Source organism: Peromyscus maniculatus, chromosome 8 (genome assembly GCF_049852395.1).
Source record: "Peromyscus maniculatus bairdii isolate BWxNUB_F1_BW_parent chromosome 8, HU_Pman_BW_mat_3.1, whole genome shotgun sequence".
Lineage (NCBI taxonomy): Eukaryota > Metazoa > Chordata > Mammalia > Rodentia > Cricetidae > Peromyscus > Peromyscus maniculatus.
The window spans coordinates 86,203,367-86,224,294 of NC_134859.1; the positions used below are offsets into that span (position 1 = coordinate 86,203,367).

At 42.6% G+C, this 20,928-nt stretch overlaps 1 protein-coding gene across 2 annotated transcripts; it reads right to left on the reverse strand.

Moving 5' to 3' along the window:
* Positions 1-2,538: 2,538 nt before the first annotated feature.
* On the reverse strand, positions 2,539-14,532 carry Krt222 (keratin 222). Of its 2 annotated transcripts, none has more exons than XM_006972040.4 (6): positions 14,177-14,532; positions 10,115-10,243; positions 8,098-8,318; positions 6,018-6,097; positions 5,690-5,822; positions 2,539-4,794 (listed from the first exon to the last, which is right to left on the reverse strand). In XM_006972040.4, exons 1-6 carry the CDS (start codon positions 14,411-14,413, stop codon positions 4,566-4,568), a joined length of 1,029 nt encoding a protein of 342 aa, XP_006972102.2. In that variant the 5' UTR covers positions 14,414-14,532; the 3' UTR covers positions 2,539-4,565. The 2 variants fall into 2 exon arrangements, with proteins under 2 accessions (XP_006972102.2, XP_076399464.1); XM_076543349.1 differs by having other exon boundaries at positions 14,096-14,290.
* Between the last annotated feature and the right edge of the window lie 6,396 nt (positions 14,533-20,928).

The following is a 20,928-nucleotide window of genomic DNA, read 5'->3' on the forward strand; positions in this document are numbered from 1 at the left end:
GGGCGGACCATCTGAAGTATAGAGACACCTGGCTAAGGTGGTCATGGTGGAGGAAAAGTGAACAGATGACCTGTGCTTATCTAAGGACACTGTTGGCATTTAGAGAAACTGGTTGAATTCTGGGGCCTCCTGTTGGCCCGTATACTGGTTGTGACAACAGGAAGTGGGATCTCGTTAGAAGTCTGCAGAGCCAGGGATAAGTGATAACACTGTCCAGTTCTTCCATCGCCCGACATTTTCATACTCATGAGTAGAAATAACGAAGTGGAAGGGCACATTGAAAGGAAAGACCAAACGAGAGATTGTCGGATGAATGGGCAGCATGAGGGAATGTATCCCGAACTGGATTTTAACACAAAAAGCAGAGAGAATGTGGGATCCACAGCAGGGATCCCAGAACCCTCTTCCTCTGGCTAAGCCTCTTAATCTGACCTGCTCAGCAACTCCAGCCTTGTTTCTTCCCTGCTTGTGTGTCTCTGTGTGTGTGTGTCTGTTTGTGTCTATGTTGTGTGTCTGTGTGTGTATGTTGTGTGTGTCTGTGTGTGTGTGTGTGTGTGTGTGTGTGTGTGTGTGTGTGACATAACTATATAGACACATACTGCTCAGGCCATTTTGTGTCCCTATTATATGATTTCAGAGCTGACCATTAGGGATTGGATAACCACTTAAGGGGATTCATCCCTGGGGAGGACTTTCTCCTGCTCTCAATGTTCCTACAGGTTGCCTGTTGTTCATTGTCTAGCGGGTGGAGATATTTGATATCTCGAACACAATGAATGATATATTTAGATGCTTATTAAATCTGTGAAATTAATGGATGATGATCTCATTATCCTCCTTTGGTTCTTCCTCTATTCCTTAAGATTTCAAAAGCGTCTAGAGGGGGCTGTCAAGATGACTTAGCTGGTAAAGGCGCCTGCTTCGTAGCTTGATGACCTGAGTTCGAGCCTCAGGAGCCACCCAGATGGAAGGAGAGCACCAACCCCTACAAGTTGTCCTGTGACCTCCACATGCTCCGTGTGATTCCACATGCAGACAGAATAAGTAAATGTAATAACTTACCACATGCATACAGTCGATACAAAATCAAAATTTTAAATAAATAATTTATTTTTAAACCTTTGCATAAAAGTCATTTCTTTTTCTTTAGACATCACTGGTACTTCAAAGACTGTCATGACAGAACAGCACAAGTTGGGTGACTTACCAGGAAGGAGTAATTTTTCCTGAACCAATTGAATTGAAAATAGCTATTGTGCTTCGAACTATTGCTTAGTCATTGTCAGTTATAATTTCCCTCACAAGTTCTTCCCTTCCAGAGACAGTTTTCACTGAAGTAGAATCGGACATCTGAGTAGGCCTTGCCAGATGTTTCAGTGTGCATATCATTTCGAGAAACCGTGAGGCAGCAGGGGAGGCCGCAATTAGAAGTGAGCATCGCCGTCTCTTTGTCTTCAAGTGTGAACCTGAGGCCTGGAGCCTCTCACATGGCTGATCAAAGGCAGAGCTGCAGCTAGGAGCCTACACTTGTTAGTAACTGGAATTACTCTTTATTTTTGTATTTTGTTATGAACTCGTACATTTGAAATATTTTCAGGAGATGGAGGAATATTCATTTCTATTCCTCTATAGGAGAGCATAGTATTATTTTGTACAGTTGCTGTGAGGATTATAAATGATCTGCTGACCACAGTGCCTGGAGTCCTGTAAGAACTTTGCAAATAATGCTGTCCACCATTATACTTTTTCCAGAATTATAGGGTTTTATAATTATGGTTATGATCTGTGTGTGTGTGTGTGTGTGTGTGTGTGTGTGTGTGTGTGTGTGATATCACTATGTAGTTCAGGCTGAGCCCTAGAACTAAAAATCTTCCTGCCTCTGCCTTCCAAGTGCTGGGATTATAAGTGAATGTGGTTTTTTTCCCCTTCCTCAAGTGAGCTAGCTTTTTGTCGCTTATCCATGTACAGACATCTTTGAAATAAGAGAGCTCAAATACAAGGAGGCCTTAGAGGTCATGTGTGGTGATATTTTGTTGTATTCTAATAAAATTTGCCTGAAGATCAGAGGACAGAGTCAGCTACTAGATTAAACATAGAAGTCAGGCGGTGGTAGCACACAACTTTAATCCTAGCACTCGGGAGGTGGAGATCCGTCTGGGTCTCTGTGAGTTCAAAGCTACCCTGGACTACAGGAGATTAATCCAGTCTAAAAGAAACAGAGCCGGGCAATGGTGGCACACACCTTTAATCCCAGCACTTGAGATCTCATGCCTTTGCTACCAGTATTTGGGAAACACACATGCCATTAATCCCAGCAGTAGGAAGGCTGAGACAGTAAGTGATACGGCTGGGTGGAGAAAGGCGTATAAGGCGTGAGGAGACAGGAACTGAGGCCCTTCCAGCTGAGGACTCAGGCATTCAGTCAGAGGATTTGTGGAGTTGGCAAGGTGAGAACAGGCTGTGGCTTGTTCCTTTGATTTTTCAGCATTTACTCCAGTATCTGGCTCTGGTTTTTTATTGTAAGACCATTTAGAATTCATGCAACAGTCATGTTTCAAAAATTTTTTTTATTATAGCGGTATCATTTACTTTGGTAAATTCATATTCCGATTTTAAAATGCTTTGAAGCAAACAAAAATCATTTACAAATTCAAGTACTGCATATTATACACACAGGATAGCTGCGTAATGGAATTTCTCTAGCAAGCTGTTAATTCACAATGCCCAGTACTAACAGTACTGCAGTAGATTACACTAGATGTATTGCTTTACCCTAATCATTGTTGCATAGAACAGTAACCAGTACAACAGCTTATATGATTGCATTTCAAAGCTTTAATAAAGTTGTAGCATTTAATGATGAATGAAACTTTTCCCTTTTTTCCCATGAGGTCCAAACCCAGGGCCTCCTGTGTGCTAGGTGAAGCTCTGGCACCGTGCTGTGCCTCCAGCCCCCCAGAAACATTTTTATGTATAGGATGCAAGTTTGGGACAGATGCTTATGCAAGAATAAGCGCTTAATATGCTGCTGTATCCTTGACAGAACAGCATCATTCCTCTTCACTAAATAGAGTGAGTCAGGCTAAAAGGAACCCGAGGTAATAGAAAGAAAAAGGCAAATGTTAAAATCCCTGTATTATATTAAAAGTTCCTTAACATAATTTCCTTGTGGCTAAAGCATATTTACTGGTCAACATATATATATATATATATATATATATATATATATATATATATATATATATACATACACACACACACCTGTGGAGAGAGGACGGGAGGGAGGGGTTGATTTTTGAAGGCTGCACTAATGCTAGCATAGCCATAGCCCTTATGATGTTTCAGCTGGAAACAAAGAACAGTGGTTTGTACTCCTTTTTGTTGTTGTTTAGTGAAAAAAAAAGCCTATAACCACCTAGTGTCTTAAAACAGGTATTTATTATTTAAGGTCTCAAATATACCTGCATTAAACAAATTATGTTGTTTTTAAAAATGTTGCAACACCTTGTCATCTATTCACAAATATATTTTACGTCTGTAGTTATTACAGTTTGAACATGTTTAAAGCAAGTCCTGCAGACAACTCTTAGCTCAGCTAGCAATACTGTGCTGTTAGTTCACACAAATGACTGCAGGAACTCTTTGTCCTAGTTCATGGAGGACCTTCTCTAAGGCCCATGGCAAACGCCACTCACTTCATTTTACAGATGGAAGAGTTCAGATGATGCATAATTGGGTAACTGTCCTAGTAACTAGAGTAATCACATTTTCCATTTGCTTTTAAAGTTTTGTTTGTACAGCTCTGTGTGTGTGTGTGTGTGTGTGTGTGTGTGTATGTGTGTATGTAAGGATATAACTTTTACAGTTCTTTCAACAAAGTGACTCTCCTGCGAATCAGATTCTTATTCTAAAAGAACTGTAAGATATAGGGCACCCCAATTTTATTAATCATCAAAATAGCCTTGAGGTGTGCTCAGTACTTCAGAATTGCTCACAGACAGACCACTTCTTAATTTTCTTAATTCCCAGGGTTCAAATGATTGTCTCAAACGGAAAAATCCTAAGAGAAGCTCGAGACCCCTCTCCATAAACATTGGTTCCTAACTGTTGCCTTTTTAGAAGTAGAACAAACATTTTAGGTTCAGCTGGTCCTGAAACCACGGGGAGTAACTCAGTGTAACTCTTCAGTATTCAGACAAGCTATTCCATTTTCCTTAGGAAGTTCAGCCATTGAGTGGAATTACAGACTTAACCAAGCCACCTTATACTTCAAGTCTCTGATAAAGCTCGCCAGGATAAAGACTCTCTGGATGACAGACAAAACAGAAACCACACCAAATTTCTGATTTATTTTTAAGCACTCCCCTCTCCAAAAAATATGCTCATCTTTGGAGTCCTAGCAGCTTTACCTCTTACTATACGTGTTCTCTGAAGGGAGCCACAGCCCACGGCATCTTCACATTATCCATACATGTGGAGTAACTTACATTTGGGACTGGGCGTCAGCATGGCCAGCCTAGGTCCATCCTAGTGTCTCTGATATCAAATCAAATCCTATCTCTGGGTTAGTTGGCTGCTGGTGGGGGCTTGATGGAGGGAATACTACATGATCTTCGCATGATAAGCCTGACTTCGATGTCGGGCAGATTCTCCCGTCTGCTCGGTAAACAGCCTTCATCAGTGGCTGCCAAATGAAGGTCAAAGCGAAGAGAGACAGACTTTTTCCTCAATCGGGGGTTGTCTTTAAAGAATGAACCTTCCCATTCTTTTATAACTTCATCCACTTTCTCTGTCCTGAAATGAGAAAATAAACTTTTTTTTTATAGAAGAAGAAATAGACACAAAGTATAGTTCATATTTATGAAAAATATGTATAATGTATGTGTTGTGGGGTTTTTAACAATTTAGATTTGTTTATTTTATTTTATGTGTGTGTTTTGTCTGCATGTATGTATGTGTACCAAGTGGTACATGCCTGGTGCCCACAGAGGTCAGAAGAGGACATCAGATGCTCTGGAAATGGAGTAGTGTATGATTGAGAAACACCAGGTGCTCTTTATTACAGCCATCTCTCCATACCCAGGTTGTGGAATTTCTAACTGACACATATAACTTTAACAATCATAAGAATATAATCTTCAGCTGGGCAGTGGTGGCGCACGCCTTTAATCCCAGCACTCAGGAGGCAGAGCCAGGCGGATCTCTGTGAGTTTGAGGCCAGCCTGGGCTACCAAGTGAGCCCCAGGAAAGGCACAAAGCTACACAGAGAAACCCTGTCTCAAAAAACCAAAAAAAAAAAAAAAATTTAATATGGATTTCTGTGGAATTTCTACACAATTCTTGTATTTTTATTTTTTTGAGATGGGGTCTTGCTATATAGCCCTGGCATTCCTGGAACTCACTATGTAGACCAGGTAGGCCTCGAACTCACAGAGATCCACCTGCCTCTTCCTCTCCAGTGCTGGGATTCTACACAATTCTTATGTTCTGATTTTAGTTTTAGAAAAAAAAGGTGAATTATTTTCACACTCTTATTTGTGTTATTATGTGTGTATACTCGTGTCTGCCTGAGAAATCACAGTATACTGAAAGTATTTGAAATACTTGAAAAAGACTGCTCAGATTTGCTCGACTGAGGTGAATTTCATCATGTTTAGTAGTGTTTCATAGTCCAAGCTGTTTCACTTACTGAATGGTGCCGTGAGCCTCTGCACTCTCCTCCACACTTCCATTCAATTCTGGCTGTTTGGTCATTGTCTCCACATTTTCATTCTCATACTTGTGTGAGACTTTCGTTGAAAAAGATATTTCATTTATAATGGCTGTGAAAATGTTACATTAAATCACAACGTTGAAAAAGAAAAGGAAAACGAAGTACGTTAGTGTGTGTGTGTAGGGGGAAAATCACAACATTGAAGTCCTAAAATTCCTTCTCTTGCTGCTTTGGAGAAGTTTCTGTATAATCTCCACAAATAACATGACTATTTTCAAATTAGTTTATTGGGTCAGAAACTCACCGGAGGGGAGAAGAAAGCCAACTTTACTCCTGGTAGTAGGTTTTTCTTCTTTTTTCTCGCCTTGGATACAACCATAGTATCTGAAACGGAAAGAGTCATAGAAACAACATTGTAGTAGCAAAAAACAAAAACAAAAACAAAACAAAACAAAACAAAACAAAAACAAACAAACGAAAAGAAAACAGACAAGAGAATGGGTAAGTTGTTACATTCACACAATGGGAATACTATTAAGCATTGACAGTGATGAATGAGGCCATGCAGCGTCTCTGTCAGTGAATCTCCCAGACACAAGGAAGAGCGGAGGAAAACTGGGAACTAGCTTTATAAGGGTTAAAACAATACACAGACCAATTTTCTACATTGTATAGATAGGCATCTATATTACCAAAAGAGCTGTGTGAGACTAGTAAGTATCAATTAGGAGTCAGCCTGGGGGGCGGGGCATGGGGGCGGGGAGCATGGAGGGCGGGGTTTAGATGACCAGAAAATAAAACATCTTAAACTGGAGCAACTAGAAGTATGTTAACACTTAGGATTTCAAAAGTCATAGGAATGCAATGTATAATACTTAATATCATTGTTCACTATATTTTCTGGTTTTTGTGTAATAACATTGTTCATTTGTATTCTCCTGTATTTATATCTTAAATATAATAATACAAATTTAGAAAACTAGAAAAATTTTTAAAAACCAATTTGTCAATATCTCAAATGATTAGGAATGAACATCTATGGTCATTATTTAATCATATATTACATTCACACCATATATAAAATCATGTATTTTTCACAGAGCACAATGTGCTGGACAGTGCTTTAAGCACTTCACAAGTGTTAATTCATTAGATTCTCACAGTAATCTTGTGATGCAGATAATATTATTCCCATTTTGCTGATGAGAAAACTGAAGCACAGAGAAGTTAAGTAGCTTGTCCAAGGTCACTCAGCTAGTAAGTGGTATATTTTGAATTCAATTTATTAAGCCAAGGCTTATCACAGGCTAAACTTATTCCATCTGGTTTTGCAGAAGACTCAGAATTCTGAAACAAGCAAGAACAAAGATTTATTGTTTTTTTTTTTTTTTTTTTTTTTTTTTTTTGGTTTTTCGAGACAGGGTTTCTCTGCGTAGCTTTGTGCCTTTCCTGGAGCTCACTTGGTAGCCCAGGCTGGCCTCGAACTCACAGAGATCCACCTGGCTCTGCCTCCCAAGTGCTGGGATTAAAGGCGTGCGCCACCACCGCCCAGCTATTGTTATGGGAATATAGAGACGTGGAGGTAATGCCATGCTCAAGGGTCTAAAGCCTTTTAAATGGTTGCAAAATACAATATTGAGTAAGTAAGAATTCCCCCGTTAACACCTTCTTATCTCAGGATACCTGAAGCCTTTTAAATGTGACTCAGAGCAGTATTGCTTTCCATACTCGTAACAGAATCACATGATTATTAGTTTTCATTTTTTGAGAAGGTCTCTTGTAACTCAAGCTGGCCTCTAACTTGCTGTGGAGCTGAGGATGACCTTGAACTCCCGATCTTCCTGCCTCCACTTCCCAAGTGCTCTGATTACAGGCATGCACGTCTGGATTATGTGATGCTGGGGAACAAACTCAGGGTTTTGTGTATGCTGGGTAAGCCCTCTCCTGGCTGAGCCCCATCCCCTAACTACAGCAGTACTATTTTGGAGTTCACTGTGGGGTGGGGGTGGGGCCTTAGGGCCAGGTTCTGGTGACAAAGTGTGAGTCACCAAACTTCTTTGGGGGTGATCTATCAAAGGCAAAGACTAGTCCTAAAAGAGAGAGACAGTGAAGAAAGTGGGAAGGATAGGAAAAATCCTCTTTAGTGAAGAAGAATTGTAAACAGCCAACTCTGGTTATGAGCCTGCTGGTTGGAGCCGGCTGGACATAGTTCTCCATGCTCCCTGGAGAGTGTGCTAATCCCGCTCTACTATAGGAGCTCAGTGAACAGGCTGTGGTGGTGGCGGGCTTTATTTTTGGATTTGGTTTCTCTGATGGCATCAACAGTGGCTCTGTGCGTGTGGCCCCATGCCACCCTGTGCCATTAGCGATGTGGACTTAGGTACCTGATCTCCTCCTGTTCCAGCAGGCGGCGGTAGGTGGCAATTTCCTGCTCCAGCCTCATCTTCGTGTTGAGAAGCATCTCATGTTCCTGAAGCTGCTTCTCGATGCCGCCTCTCACTTCCTGCAGCTCCTTCTCTAGTCCGTCAATCACCGACTCCAGATCTTGCAGCTGCATCTGGTAATGCTGCTCACTGGCCTGCAGGGAGTTTTCAAGACCCCGTTCCTGTTGGCAGACATCATCAGCAGTTAACCAGTGACAGATGGGCTTCTGAAGTCTCATAGTCACCTGTTCCATTCTGTCTCTCTGTCATCTATCTATCTATCTATCTATCTATCTATCTATCTATCTATCTATCTATCTATCATCTATCCATCTATTATCTATCTATCTATCTATCTATCTATCTATCTATCTATCTATCTATCTATCTATCTATCACCTATCCATCTATTATCTATCTATCTATGTATCTATCTATCTATTTTTTTTCATTAGCAATCAAAGCCAGGGCCTTGAACAGGATAGGCTCTGAGTCACACCTGTAGCCCCACTTTTTTTTTTAATTTAAAGATTATAATAGTTGTGCTTCACTTATACAAGAGGACCTTTTCCTTTTGCTATTGGAAATTTTTTTTTAAACATTTATTTTGTGTATGGGAATGTATGCATATGGAAGTCAGAGGACAGCTTTCAGGAATTGTTTTTCTTCTTCCATCATGTGAGTTTGGGAGATCAAACTCAGGGTAACAGGCTTTTCCGCAAGCACCTTTACCTGCTGAGCCATCTTGCTGGCCCCCTTTCTGCTGTTTGAGACAAGGTCTCATGATGTAGCCCAGGCTGGCCTTGGACTAGGCGTTACAGGTATGTGTAACCAGGCTTAGTTAATTCTACAGTCAATCTGACCTTGAGCTAATGGCAGTCCTTCTTTCTCAGTCTCCGAAATGCTGGGGTTATAGCCATGAACCACTGTGCCTGGCTTCCATAAGAAAGTTGTATTTAGTGGCTGAGCAAGATGACACTCACTTGTAATCACAGCTACTCAGGAAGTGGAGGCAGGAGGGATACCAGTTCAAGGCCCACTTGGGCAGCTTTGTGAGACGCTGTCTCAACAACAACAAAATGACAACAACAAGAAGCAGGGCTAAGGATGAGGCTCCACAGCAAAGCACTTGTTCACCATGCACAGGCCCTGGGTTTAATCTCCAGTACTGGATATTTAAAAAAATATATGTAACTAGGTAGCTTTCTGTATTTCAAAATAATGTTGTAATCACTCCTCTAGCAAGAAAAAAAGAAGTCCTTTACATTGTGATTAACGTACCGTCATCCTGAATTATTTAATTTTTTAAAATATTGAAAATATAGTGACTATCAAAGGCGAAACAGACTGCTCACAAAAGGCATGCCAGGGGCCCATGAGATGGCTCAGTGGATAAAGGTATTGCTCAGCCTGAGTTCAGTCCCCCGGTCTCGCATGGTGGGAGGGGATAACTGGTTGACAAAACTTGTCCTCTGACTTTCCCATGGGCACACACTCAGCCAGCCAGCCAACCAACCAACCAACCAACCAACCAACCAACCAACGCAAACAGAACTTTAAAAAGGCCTATCAGGAAAGTGCGTAACTATTTTCCCATTAGAAATCTCAATGGCAGGGATGCTGTTAGAATACTATAGATAATAACAACACACAATCCATTTTCTCATATCAACAGTCAGGGAGCCCCAGAGCCAGGAACAAGTACAACTGAGTTTCTCTAGATGTAAACTGAACCTCCAGGGAGCGGATGACAGCCACTGGGTGGGAAAGGGCGAGGATCCCGGGCAGCATTCAGTGGCCTCCACCGTTCAGTGGCCTCCACCGTTCAGTGGCCTCCCCCGTAGAGCGATGGAGTCTTCTTTTTCCTCTCTGTGTTGTACATGCTGGGCAGATGCTCTGCCAGCAGGCTGCCTTCCCCAGACCCCTCCTCTCTCTAAATCACGGAGCCTCTGGGGTGCAGTCTTGGGGTCTTCCTCACCACAGCGTGGAGGGTCTCAATTTCCACTTGCAGGTGGTGGCACTGGCGCCGGGCCTCCTTGAGTTCCGCCTGAGCTGCCTTCAGGGCCTCCCCATCCTTGTCCATTCTTTTGGTTATGTCTTCCTCTAGCTGTGAGAAAGTCAACAATAACAACAGCAGACAACGACAAAACCACAAAACCAAAAACCCAAACCAACAACAACAAAACAAAACAAAACAAAACAACCAAAGGGCACGGTGGAAAAGGAGGTGTTTAAACAATTATAGAGGAATCAAGTCTCGTCTTCTTGTCTCTATTAGATTACCAGAGTGCGTTCCGGGGCTTCATTACTAATCAATCGAACACCTGAGCCAGTCAATGATGCTCTCAGCCCCACTCTCCTCTGCTATCAAATGATCTCAAAAGTCCTTTTCTGACTACAGCAGCCTATGAAGATACAGAGGAGGGGCTGGAGAGATGGCTCAGAGGTTAAGAGCACCAGCTGCTCTTCCAGAGGTCCTGAGTTCAATTCCCAGCAACCCCATGGTGGCTCACAACCATCTGTAATGAGCTCTGGTGCTCTCTTCTTACCTGCAGGCATACATGCAGGCAGAATACTGTATATATAATAAATAAATAAATCTTAAAAAAAAAAGAAAATACAGAGGAACACATCTGTTTTAGTGAAGAGGAAGTTTTCGAGACAAATTTGTGACCTGTGATTTTTCACATTCCCGTATGTGTCGATAAGGAAGATCAGTTGAAATTCAGTGATTATTTTCCAACATTTGTTTTTGTAGGCTGCTTCATAGAGGTAGATACACAGCTGTACATCCAAAAAGGGGTCAATTCTGGATGTGTGGACTGGGAGCTAGACACCGTTAGAAAACATATTACTGTGCTAGTAAATTGGAAAATTAAGTTGTCACAGGCTCCAAGGTTCTATGTCGAGGAAACCTTTTTATTTTCATTTTCAAAATGATCTTTTTAGAGGCATCTTCAGTTTGGATATTTGGGGTAGTAATGAAAAAGATACTGTGAGTGTGTGTGTGTGTGTGTGTGTGTGTGTGTGTGTGTGTGTGTACCATGTAGGTGTATGTTTGTGAAAAAAATATATGCTAGAATCAGTCTGGGGTGTAGTTCCTCAGGAGCCACCCACTTTTTCTTTTCCTTAAAAAAAATTTTTTTTTGAGACATGGTTTCTCATTGGGACCCAGGCTTGCTGATTAGGCTAGAATGGCTGGCTAGTGAGCTCCAGAGATCTATTTACCTGTCTCCAGATCTTATTGCTGGGATCACAAATGCACACCACCATGTTTCACTTTATATTGTGGGTCCTGTGGATCAAAATCAGGTCCTCATACTTTCATAGTAAAACCAGCTGAGCCATCCTCCAAGTCCCAAAAAACGACATCTTAAAGATTATTTTCTAAATTTTCTCCTCTTATAAAAACAAGCAGGGGAAGATGTGAAGCTCAGTGGTAGAATGCCTGCCTGGCAAGCACAGGGGGGAACTGGGGTATTTTCATTTTTGCTTGAAATGTTTTCATGCTGATGGAATTAAAAGAAAACACCAGTTAACAGCATTATCAACATTTGACCTCATTAGGAGCAATGTATTGAGTTGATTTGAAGTAAAAAAAAAAAAAAAAAAAAAAAAAAGACAACTTTTTAATGTTCTTTTAAATTTGTAAATTTGGTTATATGGTAGATTTTGTTTAAAGGAAGCCAGAGTCGATAAAAGTCTGTGAATAAAGTTTAGGGCAAGATATTAGAGAAAAGGGCTGGAGATTTGGCTCAATAACTAACTGCTTGTGACACAGCCTACAGGCAGGAGTTCCGATCCTTAGAACCTCTGTAAATGCTGGGTAGGTATGGAAGCTTGCCTATAATTCCAGCCTGGGAAGATGGGACAGGAAGTCTCAGGTCTGGACATGTCAGTGAGCTCTGGATTTGACTGAGAGACCTTGCCTCAACTGACAAAGTGTAAGAGTGATGGAGGACGATTTTTGAAATTAACTGCACTTCCTTCCCAGCATATGGCCCAACATGCATGTGAATCTTGCACAGTTCACCCATACACATGCAAACATGCACACACACATATACATAAACACTCCCCACCTCGAAAAATGGAAAAAGAAAGATGTTAGAGGGAAATTTTTCCTCCTTTCTTTGTCAGCCTATCACATGTTTAGTGTTAACTTGGCAAAGTCAAGCAACCAACATCTACCGGAGCAACTATAAAAAAAGAATGAGAAGACTTTTGGAAACAATGTAAGGCTACGGGGACCACTGGTCTTTTGTCCCAGTGAGGAACTGGCAGGTAAACTGTGTGGTAGTTAGACTCCCAAGATGGTTCCCAGTGAACTACGTGCCCCCCCCTCAAGATCATGTCCTGAGTCTTGCTGTGATCATTTGGATATGGTAGAGCTGATGCTGTGCCCATTCTAGGCTATGCCTTAAGAAGCCTGCCAGCTTCCACATTGTTCTTGGAAGCCCTGGGTCATCATCGTAGAAGAACTCTGGATACCCGGTTAGAGAGGGTTATGTAGGGAGACTAGGTGGAGAGGGACCCTGAGGTACATTGGGAGGGAAACAGGCCCAGGTGTCTCAAGCCAGCCTCTCAATCTGCTGCCAAGGTCTCAGACACATTAGCCAGTCACTTGGAGCATGCCAGCCAATAGGGCCCTGAGGTGACTGCATCCTATTCAGCATCTCACTTAGCACCAGAGTCCTCATATCCTAGCTTCCTCATCCCATGGAATCACAAGACAGAATACAATAGCCTACACTTTAGCCCATTGAGCTTTGGGGGTGACTTTTTATGCAGCGATTGCTAGCTACAGCAACTATATGCTTATTTCATTTGGCTTATTTACCTGTTTGGTGCTAGGGTTTAAACCCAGGGCTTTGCAGTATGTTGTGATAATAAAGTAAATTGACTTTGTGAATTACTTGGAAAAAAACATTTCTCTCAAGAACCTTTATATTATAAAATGTTGCAAACAGATCTTACGAGAGTTTTGCTTTTTTATTCAAAGTCACTCAGTTCAGCATTGGGGCTTGTACACTAAACTTAGATTCCTACTTTGTAAAATAAAGTATTCATTTGGTATATAATTTTCAAAAGTTGTCCTCTCTTAATATTTTCCCCTGTCATATGAAGGTGAACAAACTTTTCCAACATCTAAACCAACAGCCTAGTAACCTTATTTAATCTAGGGAACTGATCATTCTTTTTGAAAACTTAAGATGCTACCCACACACAAAATTTATAATGATGTTCCAGTAGGTTGCTGATGGCACGAAGTCCTGTGATTTCTCACTAACAGTTTTTGTGTGGAATTTGAATTGAGCCTTGGTCTGAGTTGGCTCTGTTTCATTTATTTATTTTAAATGTCTTGCAAGCTTTGTGTCAGAAGTACACCGTTCTCATAGTTCAAATGCAAAAATGGGTACTTCTAAGTGTAGATAGAGTCCCTCCCCAGCTGGGGGATTTTGATTGTCAGAATTTGTATCCTTGATTCTGAAAGCCAGGTTCACACACTCAGATGATTCTATTTATAGCCATCAGTATAAAGCTGAATGCATGGAAAAGATGATAGAAACCTTTAAAAAAATATTTTACTTGCTTTTTACCTCCTCCTCAGAATGTGCAGGCAAACAATCTTGACTATCAAGCTCTCATTCTACAGATGTTATTTAAATCACTTCTATAATTAACTCCATAATATCTCTGAAGAGTGTTTGGAATGCGTCTTTCCTGAAAAATCTAAAGAGGTCAGAGTGCACCATTTTATTATTTGTTGACTCCATGTTTTAGTAATGACGGTCACCTTATGATCTATATAAAATTTCAATTAATCGATCAATATTTATTGAATGGCCATTCAGCAACACAGCCCCAGGGTTTATCCCTGTCTGGCACCCCAGACCCAGTGCAGAAACACCTACATTGCCTCCCCAGTAGATGCTGCGTGGAAAAGAAAATACTGTACCTCAGAGAGGCCGGGACAGGAATCGGGTAGACATGGACTGTCTCCTTATCCTGAAGGTGCCTGGCTGAATGAAATCATTACCTGCATCCGTGTTGACAGCACCGTCTCTATCTGATTTCTGGTGAGAAGCTGCTCATAGTTTGCCCTGATCTCATTGAGGAGCTGGGACAGCTCCATTCTTTTCCCATCCTCCACCTTGGCTAACTGGACCTTAGCGACGGATGAGTCCGCGGCTGCTGCCGCAGAGCCTGCCCTGCCTGCGTCGCCGGAGCAGACAGCCCCGCGGAGCCTTAAAGATGCAGAGATCCATTTCCCCATCAGAAGCCGGGGAAACTCCTGGGTTGCTAATCAGTCACGCAAATGTGAGAAACTGTTCGCGCCCACTGTCGCTGGTACAGCAGAAACCTCAGAATCTCCGGGGAAGAGCAGAAAATGACACCCTCAGGTCACTGCAGTGATCCCCTACACAAGGGAATGCTTTGCCTGTGGGGGGCGGGGCGTTCAATTGTTTTTGCGGTAGGGAATGGGTCACGACTTTAAGAAAACTGTCGTTAGCCAGGTATGGAGGTCAGTCAGGTTTGTTATCTCAGCACTCAGTCAGAAAGGTCTTGGATTTAAGGCCAGTGAGGACTTCAAAGAGAGACTGTCTTGGGAAGGGGTGGGGGAACAAAAAAACAAAAACAACAACAACAAAAAAAAACAACAAAAATTCAACCAAACCACCACAAAAAAACCCCAAATAAAACACACATCATTTTATTGTGTGTAGATATTGTGTGGGCATTAAACTGGGTTTAAAATATGGTATTTTAAATTTCATACACACACACAATATCTATCTATCTATCTATCTATCTATCTATCTATCTATCTATCTATCTATCTATCATCTGTCTATCTATCTATCTATCTATCTATCTATCTATCTATCTATCTATCTCACCATTTGGATTTTATTATTATTTTTAAACAAAATGCTAAAGGAGAGGGTCAGCAGAGGAAAACAGGGGAAAGGAACACAGGTGATAAGAACCGGACTGGAGACTGTTCCCAGGGAGGAAGGGATGCCGCAGAGGTACCGGTAAGGTTATGGGCAATGGTGAAGGGCCGTGGTGGAGGGGGTTGAATACAAAGGACAATGACAGGTATGGACGAACGTGCTGTAATGAGGCCTCTAACTTCGACTGCTAACTTAAAAAAATGAATAGAAAAACCAAAACCCAAATGCTAAGGTAAGTCATCTAAATGTGTTATCCATTGCAAGCTTTCTGACGGTGGTTAGACGAGGCGACCCTCAGATGGAGGCGGTAATTATCATTGGCTGTATGTCTCCAACCGTGGTGGACTGCCAGCCCAAGAGCAGAGTGAGATGGATTGAAGTGAACTCCGGAAGTCACTCATGTTACAGACGAAGAACCTGGAGGTGGGCACTAGAGTGTGGTGATATTTTATATATACTCTAACAAATAAAGCTGGTCTGAAGATGAGACGGCAGAGCCAGCCACAGTTAGCCATAGAGGCCAGGCAGTGGTGGCACACACCTTTAATCCTAACACTCGGGAGACAGAGACTGATGGCTCTCTGTGAGTTTGAGGCCACCCTGGACTACACCAGATTAATCTAGTCTAAAAGAGAAACAGAGCCAGGTGGTGATGACTCATATCTTTAATCCCAGTGCCTGGGAGTCACACACCTTTAATCCCAGCACTAGGAAGGTTGAGACAGGAAGTGATATGGCTGGGCAGAGAAAGGAATGTAAGGCAGGAGGAGACAGGAGTTCACCTCACCTCCCCTTTCGGCTGAGGACTCAGGGGCATTCAGTCTGTGGATTTGTGGAGTCAGGGTCTTCCCCTTTAGGCTGAGGAGTTGGCGAGGTAAGAAGTGGCAGTGGTGTGTTTCCTCCGATCTTTCAGCATTTACCCCAATATTTGGCTCAAGTTTTTTATTAGAAGACCAATTAGGATTCGTGCAACACTCGGGCAGTGAGTTAACACAGCCAGTTTTGTGAAATTGAGCCCTTTGGTCCCTGTAGTGGGGCATCCACTGAGGGAGACGGTTCTGTTACCAGTAAACATGCAGAAAACAACACCGCACTCTTACAGACATGTCTTCGGCTCTTCCGACAACACTGTTCTACCCAGTCTTTTCAGGTCCTGACATTCTGTGACTTGTGAAGATGGAAGGACGATGGTCAGAGGGGACAAGTGTCCTACCCAAGGTGGCTCATTAAAGTGACAGCATCACTGAGACAGCGAACTTGCCTGCACGCTGCCCGCCACGTTTGATTCTTCATTCTCTCCTCCCCTAGATTCCTGTTCAAGACGGCAACCCTGTTAGGTGCAACCGAAACATTTTTGAGAATGGGCCTGTTGTTGTTTACAGAGTGAACTTGTTCTAAAACCCACAGGGTCTTTGGTGTGCCTCTTGTTTTTTTAAAAAAAAGTGTGTGTGTGTGTGTGTGTGTGTGTGTGTGTGTGTGTGTGTGTGTATGTGTGGCTTGCCATAGGCGCAGGTGTGAAGGTCAGAGGATAACTTTCTGGAATAGTCTCTCTTCTTCCATATCGCAGTTCCAGGGGTTGAACTCAGGTTGTCAGGCTTGATGGCCAGTGTCTTTACCAGATGACGCATCTCGTGGGCCCACCTCTAGCTCTTTTAAATTTCTGAGTTAATTTACTTCTAATGAAGTATGTTTTTTATTTATTTATTTATTTATTTATTTATTTATTTATTTATTTATTTATTTATTTATTTATTTGTGTGTGTGTGTGTGTGTGTGTATACATGTATGTGTATGTGTCTGTGTGAGTGGATGGATACATGTGTATTTAGGTACCTGAGGAGACCAGAAGAGGGCATTGGATCCTTGCATTGGAGTTATTGGACCTGACATGGGTCCTGGGACTTGAAGTATGTGCCAGCTGTTCCCAAAGACCCCTCCACACAAAGCTGACCTACTCCTGGTCCCAGCTGAGGGGGGACAGCCATTCCTGTCATTTCTTCCACCTTCTCTGCCGGCCACAGCTCGACAGTTCGTAGACTGGTCAGACTTGGAGACAGCCTGATGCAAAAACCTCTGACTACAGAGGGGCGTGGAGGAGTCTATGGGCCAAGCAGAGTTGCCTTCTGGATAACTGAGAGTAAGGAACATGAGGAGGATTAGGCGTTTGTGAGTCAGAGAAGAAGAAAAGAAAGCAATGAGTTAAATGTATATATTTTAATGATTTATTTTAATTTTCACTTATGCATGTGTATACACGTGTCTGTGTGAATGTATGCATACATGTGTGTTTGGGTACCCGAGAAGGCCAGAAGAGGGCATTGGATCCATTAGAGCTGGAGTTGTTGGTGTTAACGAGCCACCCAGCATGGGTACTGTTGGACCCGAACTTTGGTCCTTGTGATTAAACAACAAGTGTTCTTAACCACTGAACTATCTCTCCAGTCCGCAAATTAACCTTGACTTAAATCCAGGAGGAAAAATCAAATGCTCCTTGTTATTTCAGGTAGCTCCTGCCCCGAACCTAGAGAGCTGAGCCAGATGCAATGGAGGTCAGTCCTGCGGTCCTCTCTTCAAGCAGATCCCCCAGTATTTCCTACTCACCTAAGCCAGTGTCCTCTCAGAGAAATACAATGTGAACTACAAATGCAAGCCACGTGTGTAGTTTCAAACGCTCTAGTAATCATATCAAAAGATACAAAAACAAACAGGTGAAATTAATTTTAATGTATATTTTGTTTAATCCTATACATTGAAAAATATGATAATATAAAGCATTTACATTCTTTACTTTGGATTCTGTCTTTGAAATCCAAGGTGTTTGATAGATCCCATTTCAATTTGGGCAAGTCACATTTAAAGTGTTCGTTAGGGGCCTGAGGAGGTGGCTCATCTGGTAACATGCATGTTGCATGAGGGTTAGCATCTGTGTTTGGATGTCCTGTTCCTGCATTAAAAAAAAAAAAAAAAAAAAAAAAAAAAGAAAAAGAAAAAGAAAAAAATGGCTGCCAGGAGGCAGTGGTGCACTCGGAAGGCAGAGCCAGGAGGATCTCTGTGAGTTCCAGGCCAGCCTGGTCTACAGAGTGAGATCCAGGTCAGGCACCAAAACTACACAGAGAAACCCTGTCTTGAAAAAACAACAAAACAAAACAAAACAGCTGTAATGACATGCGTTCCTATCTCTAGCATTGTGGAGGTGAAACAGGCAGATCCCTGGAACTCATTGTCCAACCATTCTGACTAGATTCACTCCGGGTTCAGTGACAGACCCTGCCTCAAAAATAACGTGGTGAGGGATTTTAGAAGACACCCAACCCCTCCTCTGGCATACACACACACACACACACACACACACACACACACACACACACACACACACACACCAATAAATAGTGTTCAATAGTTTGGGGATATAGTTCATTAGTGTGTGCAAGGTCCTAGGTTCCACTCCCAGCACCAGAGAAAAATACAACCATGTGGCTAGTAGCTGGTGGATTAGACAGTACAAATTTGAAATTTGAACCCTGCCTGGGAACACTCCTCCTGTACATCAGATGTTATTCACATACTTTCTCTTGAATAAAGGCAACAGAGTTGAGGCCAGGTGGCGGTGGTGCACACCTTTAATTCCATCACTCAGGAGGCAGAGGCTCGTGGATCTCTGAGTTCTGAGTCCAGCCTGGTCTACAGAGTGAGTTCCAGGACAGGCTTCAAAGCTACACAAAGAAACCCTGTCTTGAAAACCAAAACAAACCAAAACAAAAAACAAGGCAGCAGTCTTAGATTCTACACATCTACAAGCATGTGAATGAAAAGGTTAACCACTTCAAGATTTTAAGTCCCCCCCCCTTTTTTTAAAGGAAAAATGTAGCTACTTTGGAGAAATCCTGCTCTTTTTTAAGAAACCCAGTCATAATGGCTCATCAAACATGATTTGCAGGGTTCACGCAATTCTTGGTGCATTGGCTTTATGCTTCAGAATGAACAAGCATGGGTGCTCTCGATGGTGCCTGTGCGGTTGTGTTCACTGTAGTGTCCACAACAGCCGAGCTGTGGGAACAAGCTGTGGGTGGGGGGTGGAGTAGGACGTGGGAGCTGAAGGTCAAAGGGCACAAAGTGGCAGGTAGGTAGGGTGACCAAGCCTAGAGATCTATTTTTCATTTTTGGTTTTTATGAGAAAAAGTCTCTCTATGTAGCCCTGGTTGTCCTGGAACTTGCTCTGTAGGCCAGGCTGGCATCAAACTCACTGATACTGCCTCCAGAGTGCTGGGATTACACGTGTGTATCACTTCTTTCAGCAAGCCTAGACATCTAATGCACAGTTAACAAAATTTTGTGGTATGTAGAATTTTTATTGAACAATAGAGTTTAGCTGCCCTTGTCATGAAGAAAGCAACTGTGTGAGATGACAGATATGTTCATTCTCTTCACTATGGGAATCACTTTCTCATCTCTGTGTACACCACAACATCATGTTTCAGACTTCAAATACACACTGTAAAATTCATGTAAAAAACACCCGAAGAAAAGGAGGCACATCCTATTTTCAATAGGTGCTGCTAGGCCTCTTCTTTCCCCCATTAAAATTAAGTCAGTCCGTTCTTTGACAACTTCATATGCATATATAATGCATTCTAATTGTTTTCCTTCCTACTCTTTTTTTAAAAAAATTTTTATTTTTATGTGTAAAGGTGTTTGCTTGCACATTATCTGTGTATCATGTGCCTGCAGTACCTGAGGAGGCCAGAAGGGGGAGTCTGAACCCCGAGGACTAGAGTTGCAGGCTCTCTAGTCCCCTCATCTCCTCATACCCCCACATCAATCCCTTTCCGGGATCCATGACTTCAGGCTTTGTTTTGTGAATTATTTAGTTGCACTACAGCGCCTGTGTGAGCATTTGACTGGGCCTATCCATTGGAGAATGGTGGGGTCACCAGCGGGTACACTCCTGAAGGCAGGGATGCCCCCTCTCCCTGAGTCTGTTAGCCAATAGTTCAGCATGCATGACTGTTGATGGGCCCACTCTTGGGCAGGCCCAGTGTGGGCGTCTGAAGCTGCTCAGGGTTCATGATGGTGACGGCTGTGTCCGCCCCAGAAAGTGGCATTTTCCACCCCTTCATCTTATCCTTCGGCTCTTACATTCTTTCCGCCCCCTCTTCCCCAGTGATGTTCTCTGAGCCTTAGATGGAATGTATACCTCTTGTTCAGGGGCGAGTACTCATCCATTACTTATTCTCAGCACCTTCTGTACCCACGAGTCTCTACATTTACCACCATCCACTAGGAAGAAGCCTTTTATATAATTGTTTGTCTTAAAAATTGTTTTGAGACTGGGTCCTGTGTAGCCTAGGCTAGAATTAAATTTGCTCTGTAGCCAGGACTGTCTTTGATCTTCTGTTCCCCCTGTCTCCGGAGTGCTGGGGTCACAGGCTTCTGTTACCATACTCAGTTTATATGATGTGGGGATTGAACCCAGAGCTTTGTACATGCAAGGCGAGTACTCTACTGACTGAGCTACATCTCCGAGCCAAGCCACTTTTTTTAAGCATCCAGCCCCCCTCTCCCATGCATCCTCCCACAGGGGAGGACTTGAAGGTTGGTGGCCAGGAGACAGCGGGTGGGTTGTTGGCTTCTTCTGCCTGGACTCTGTGTGCACCCACAACCTATTTGGCTCTTGTTTCTTTCCTGGGGTACAATCTAGGGAGCAGGGCACAGTTCTACACAATCACATCCTCAAACACCCCTTCAGTTTGGTTAGGTCCCAGGCTCTCTGATGCAGGTGCAGGATCTGCAGCCCCACTCTTAGGACCCAACCTCTGCCCATCCCCTTAAGTTC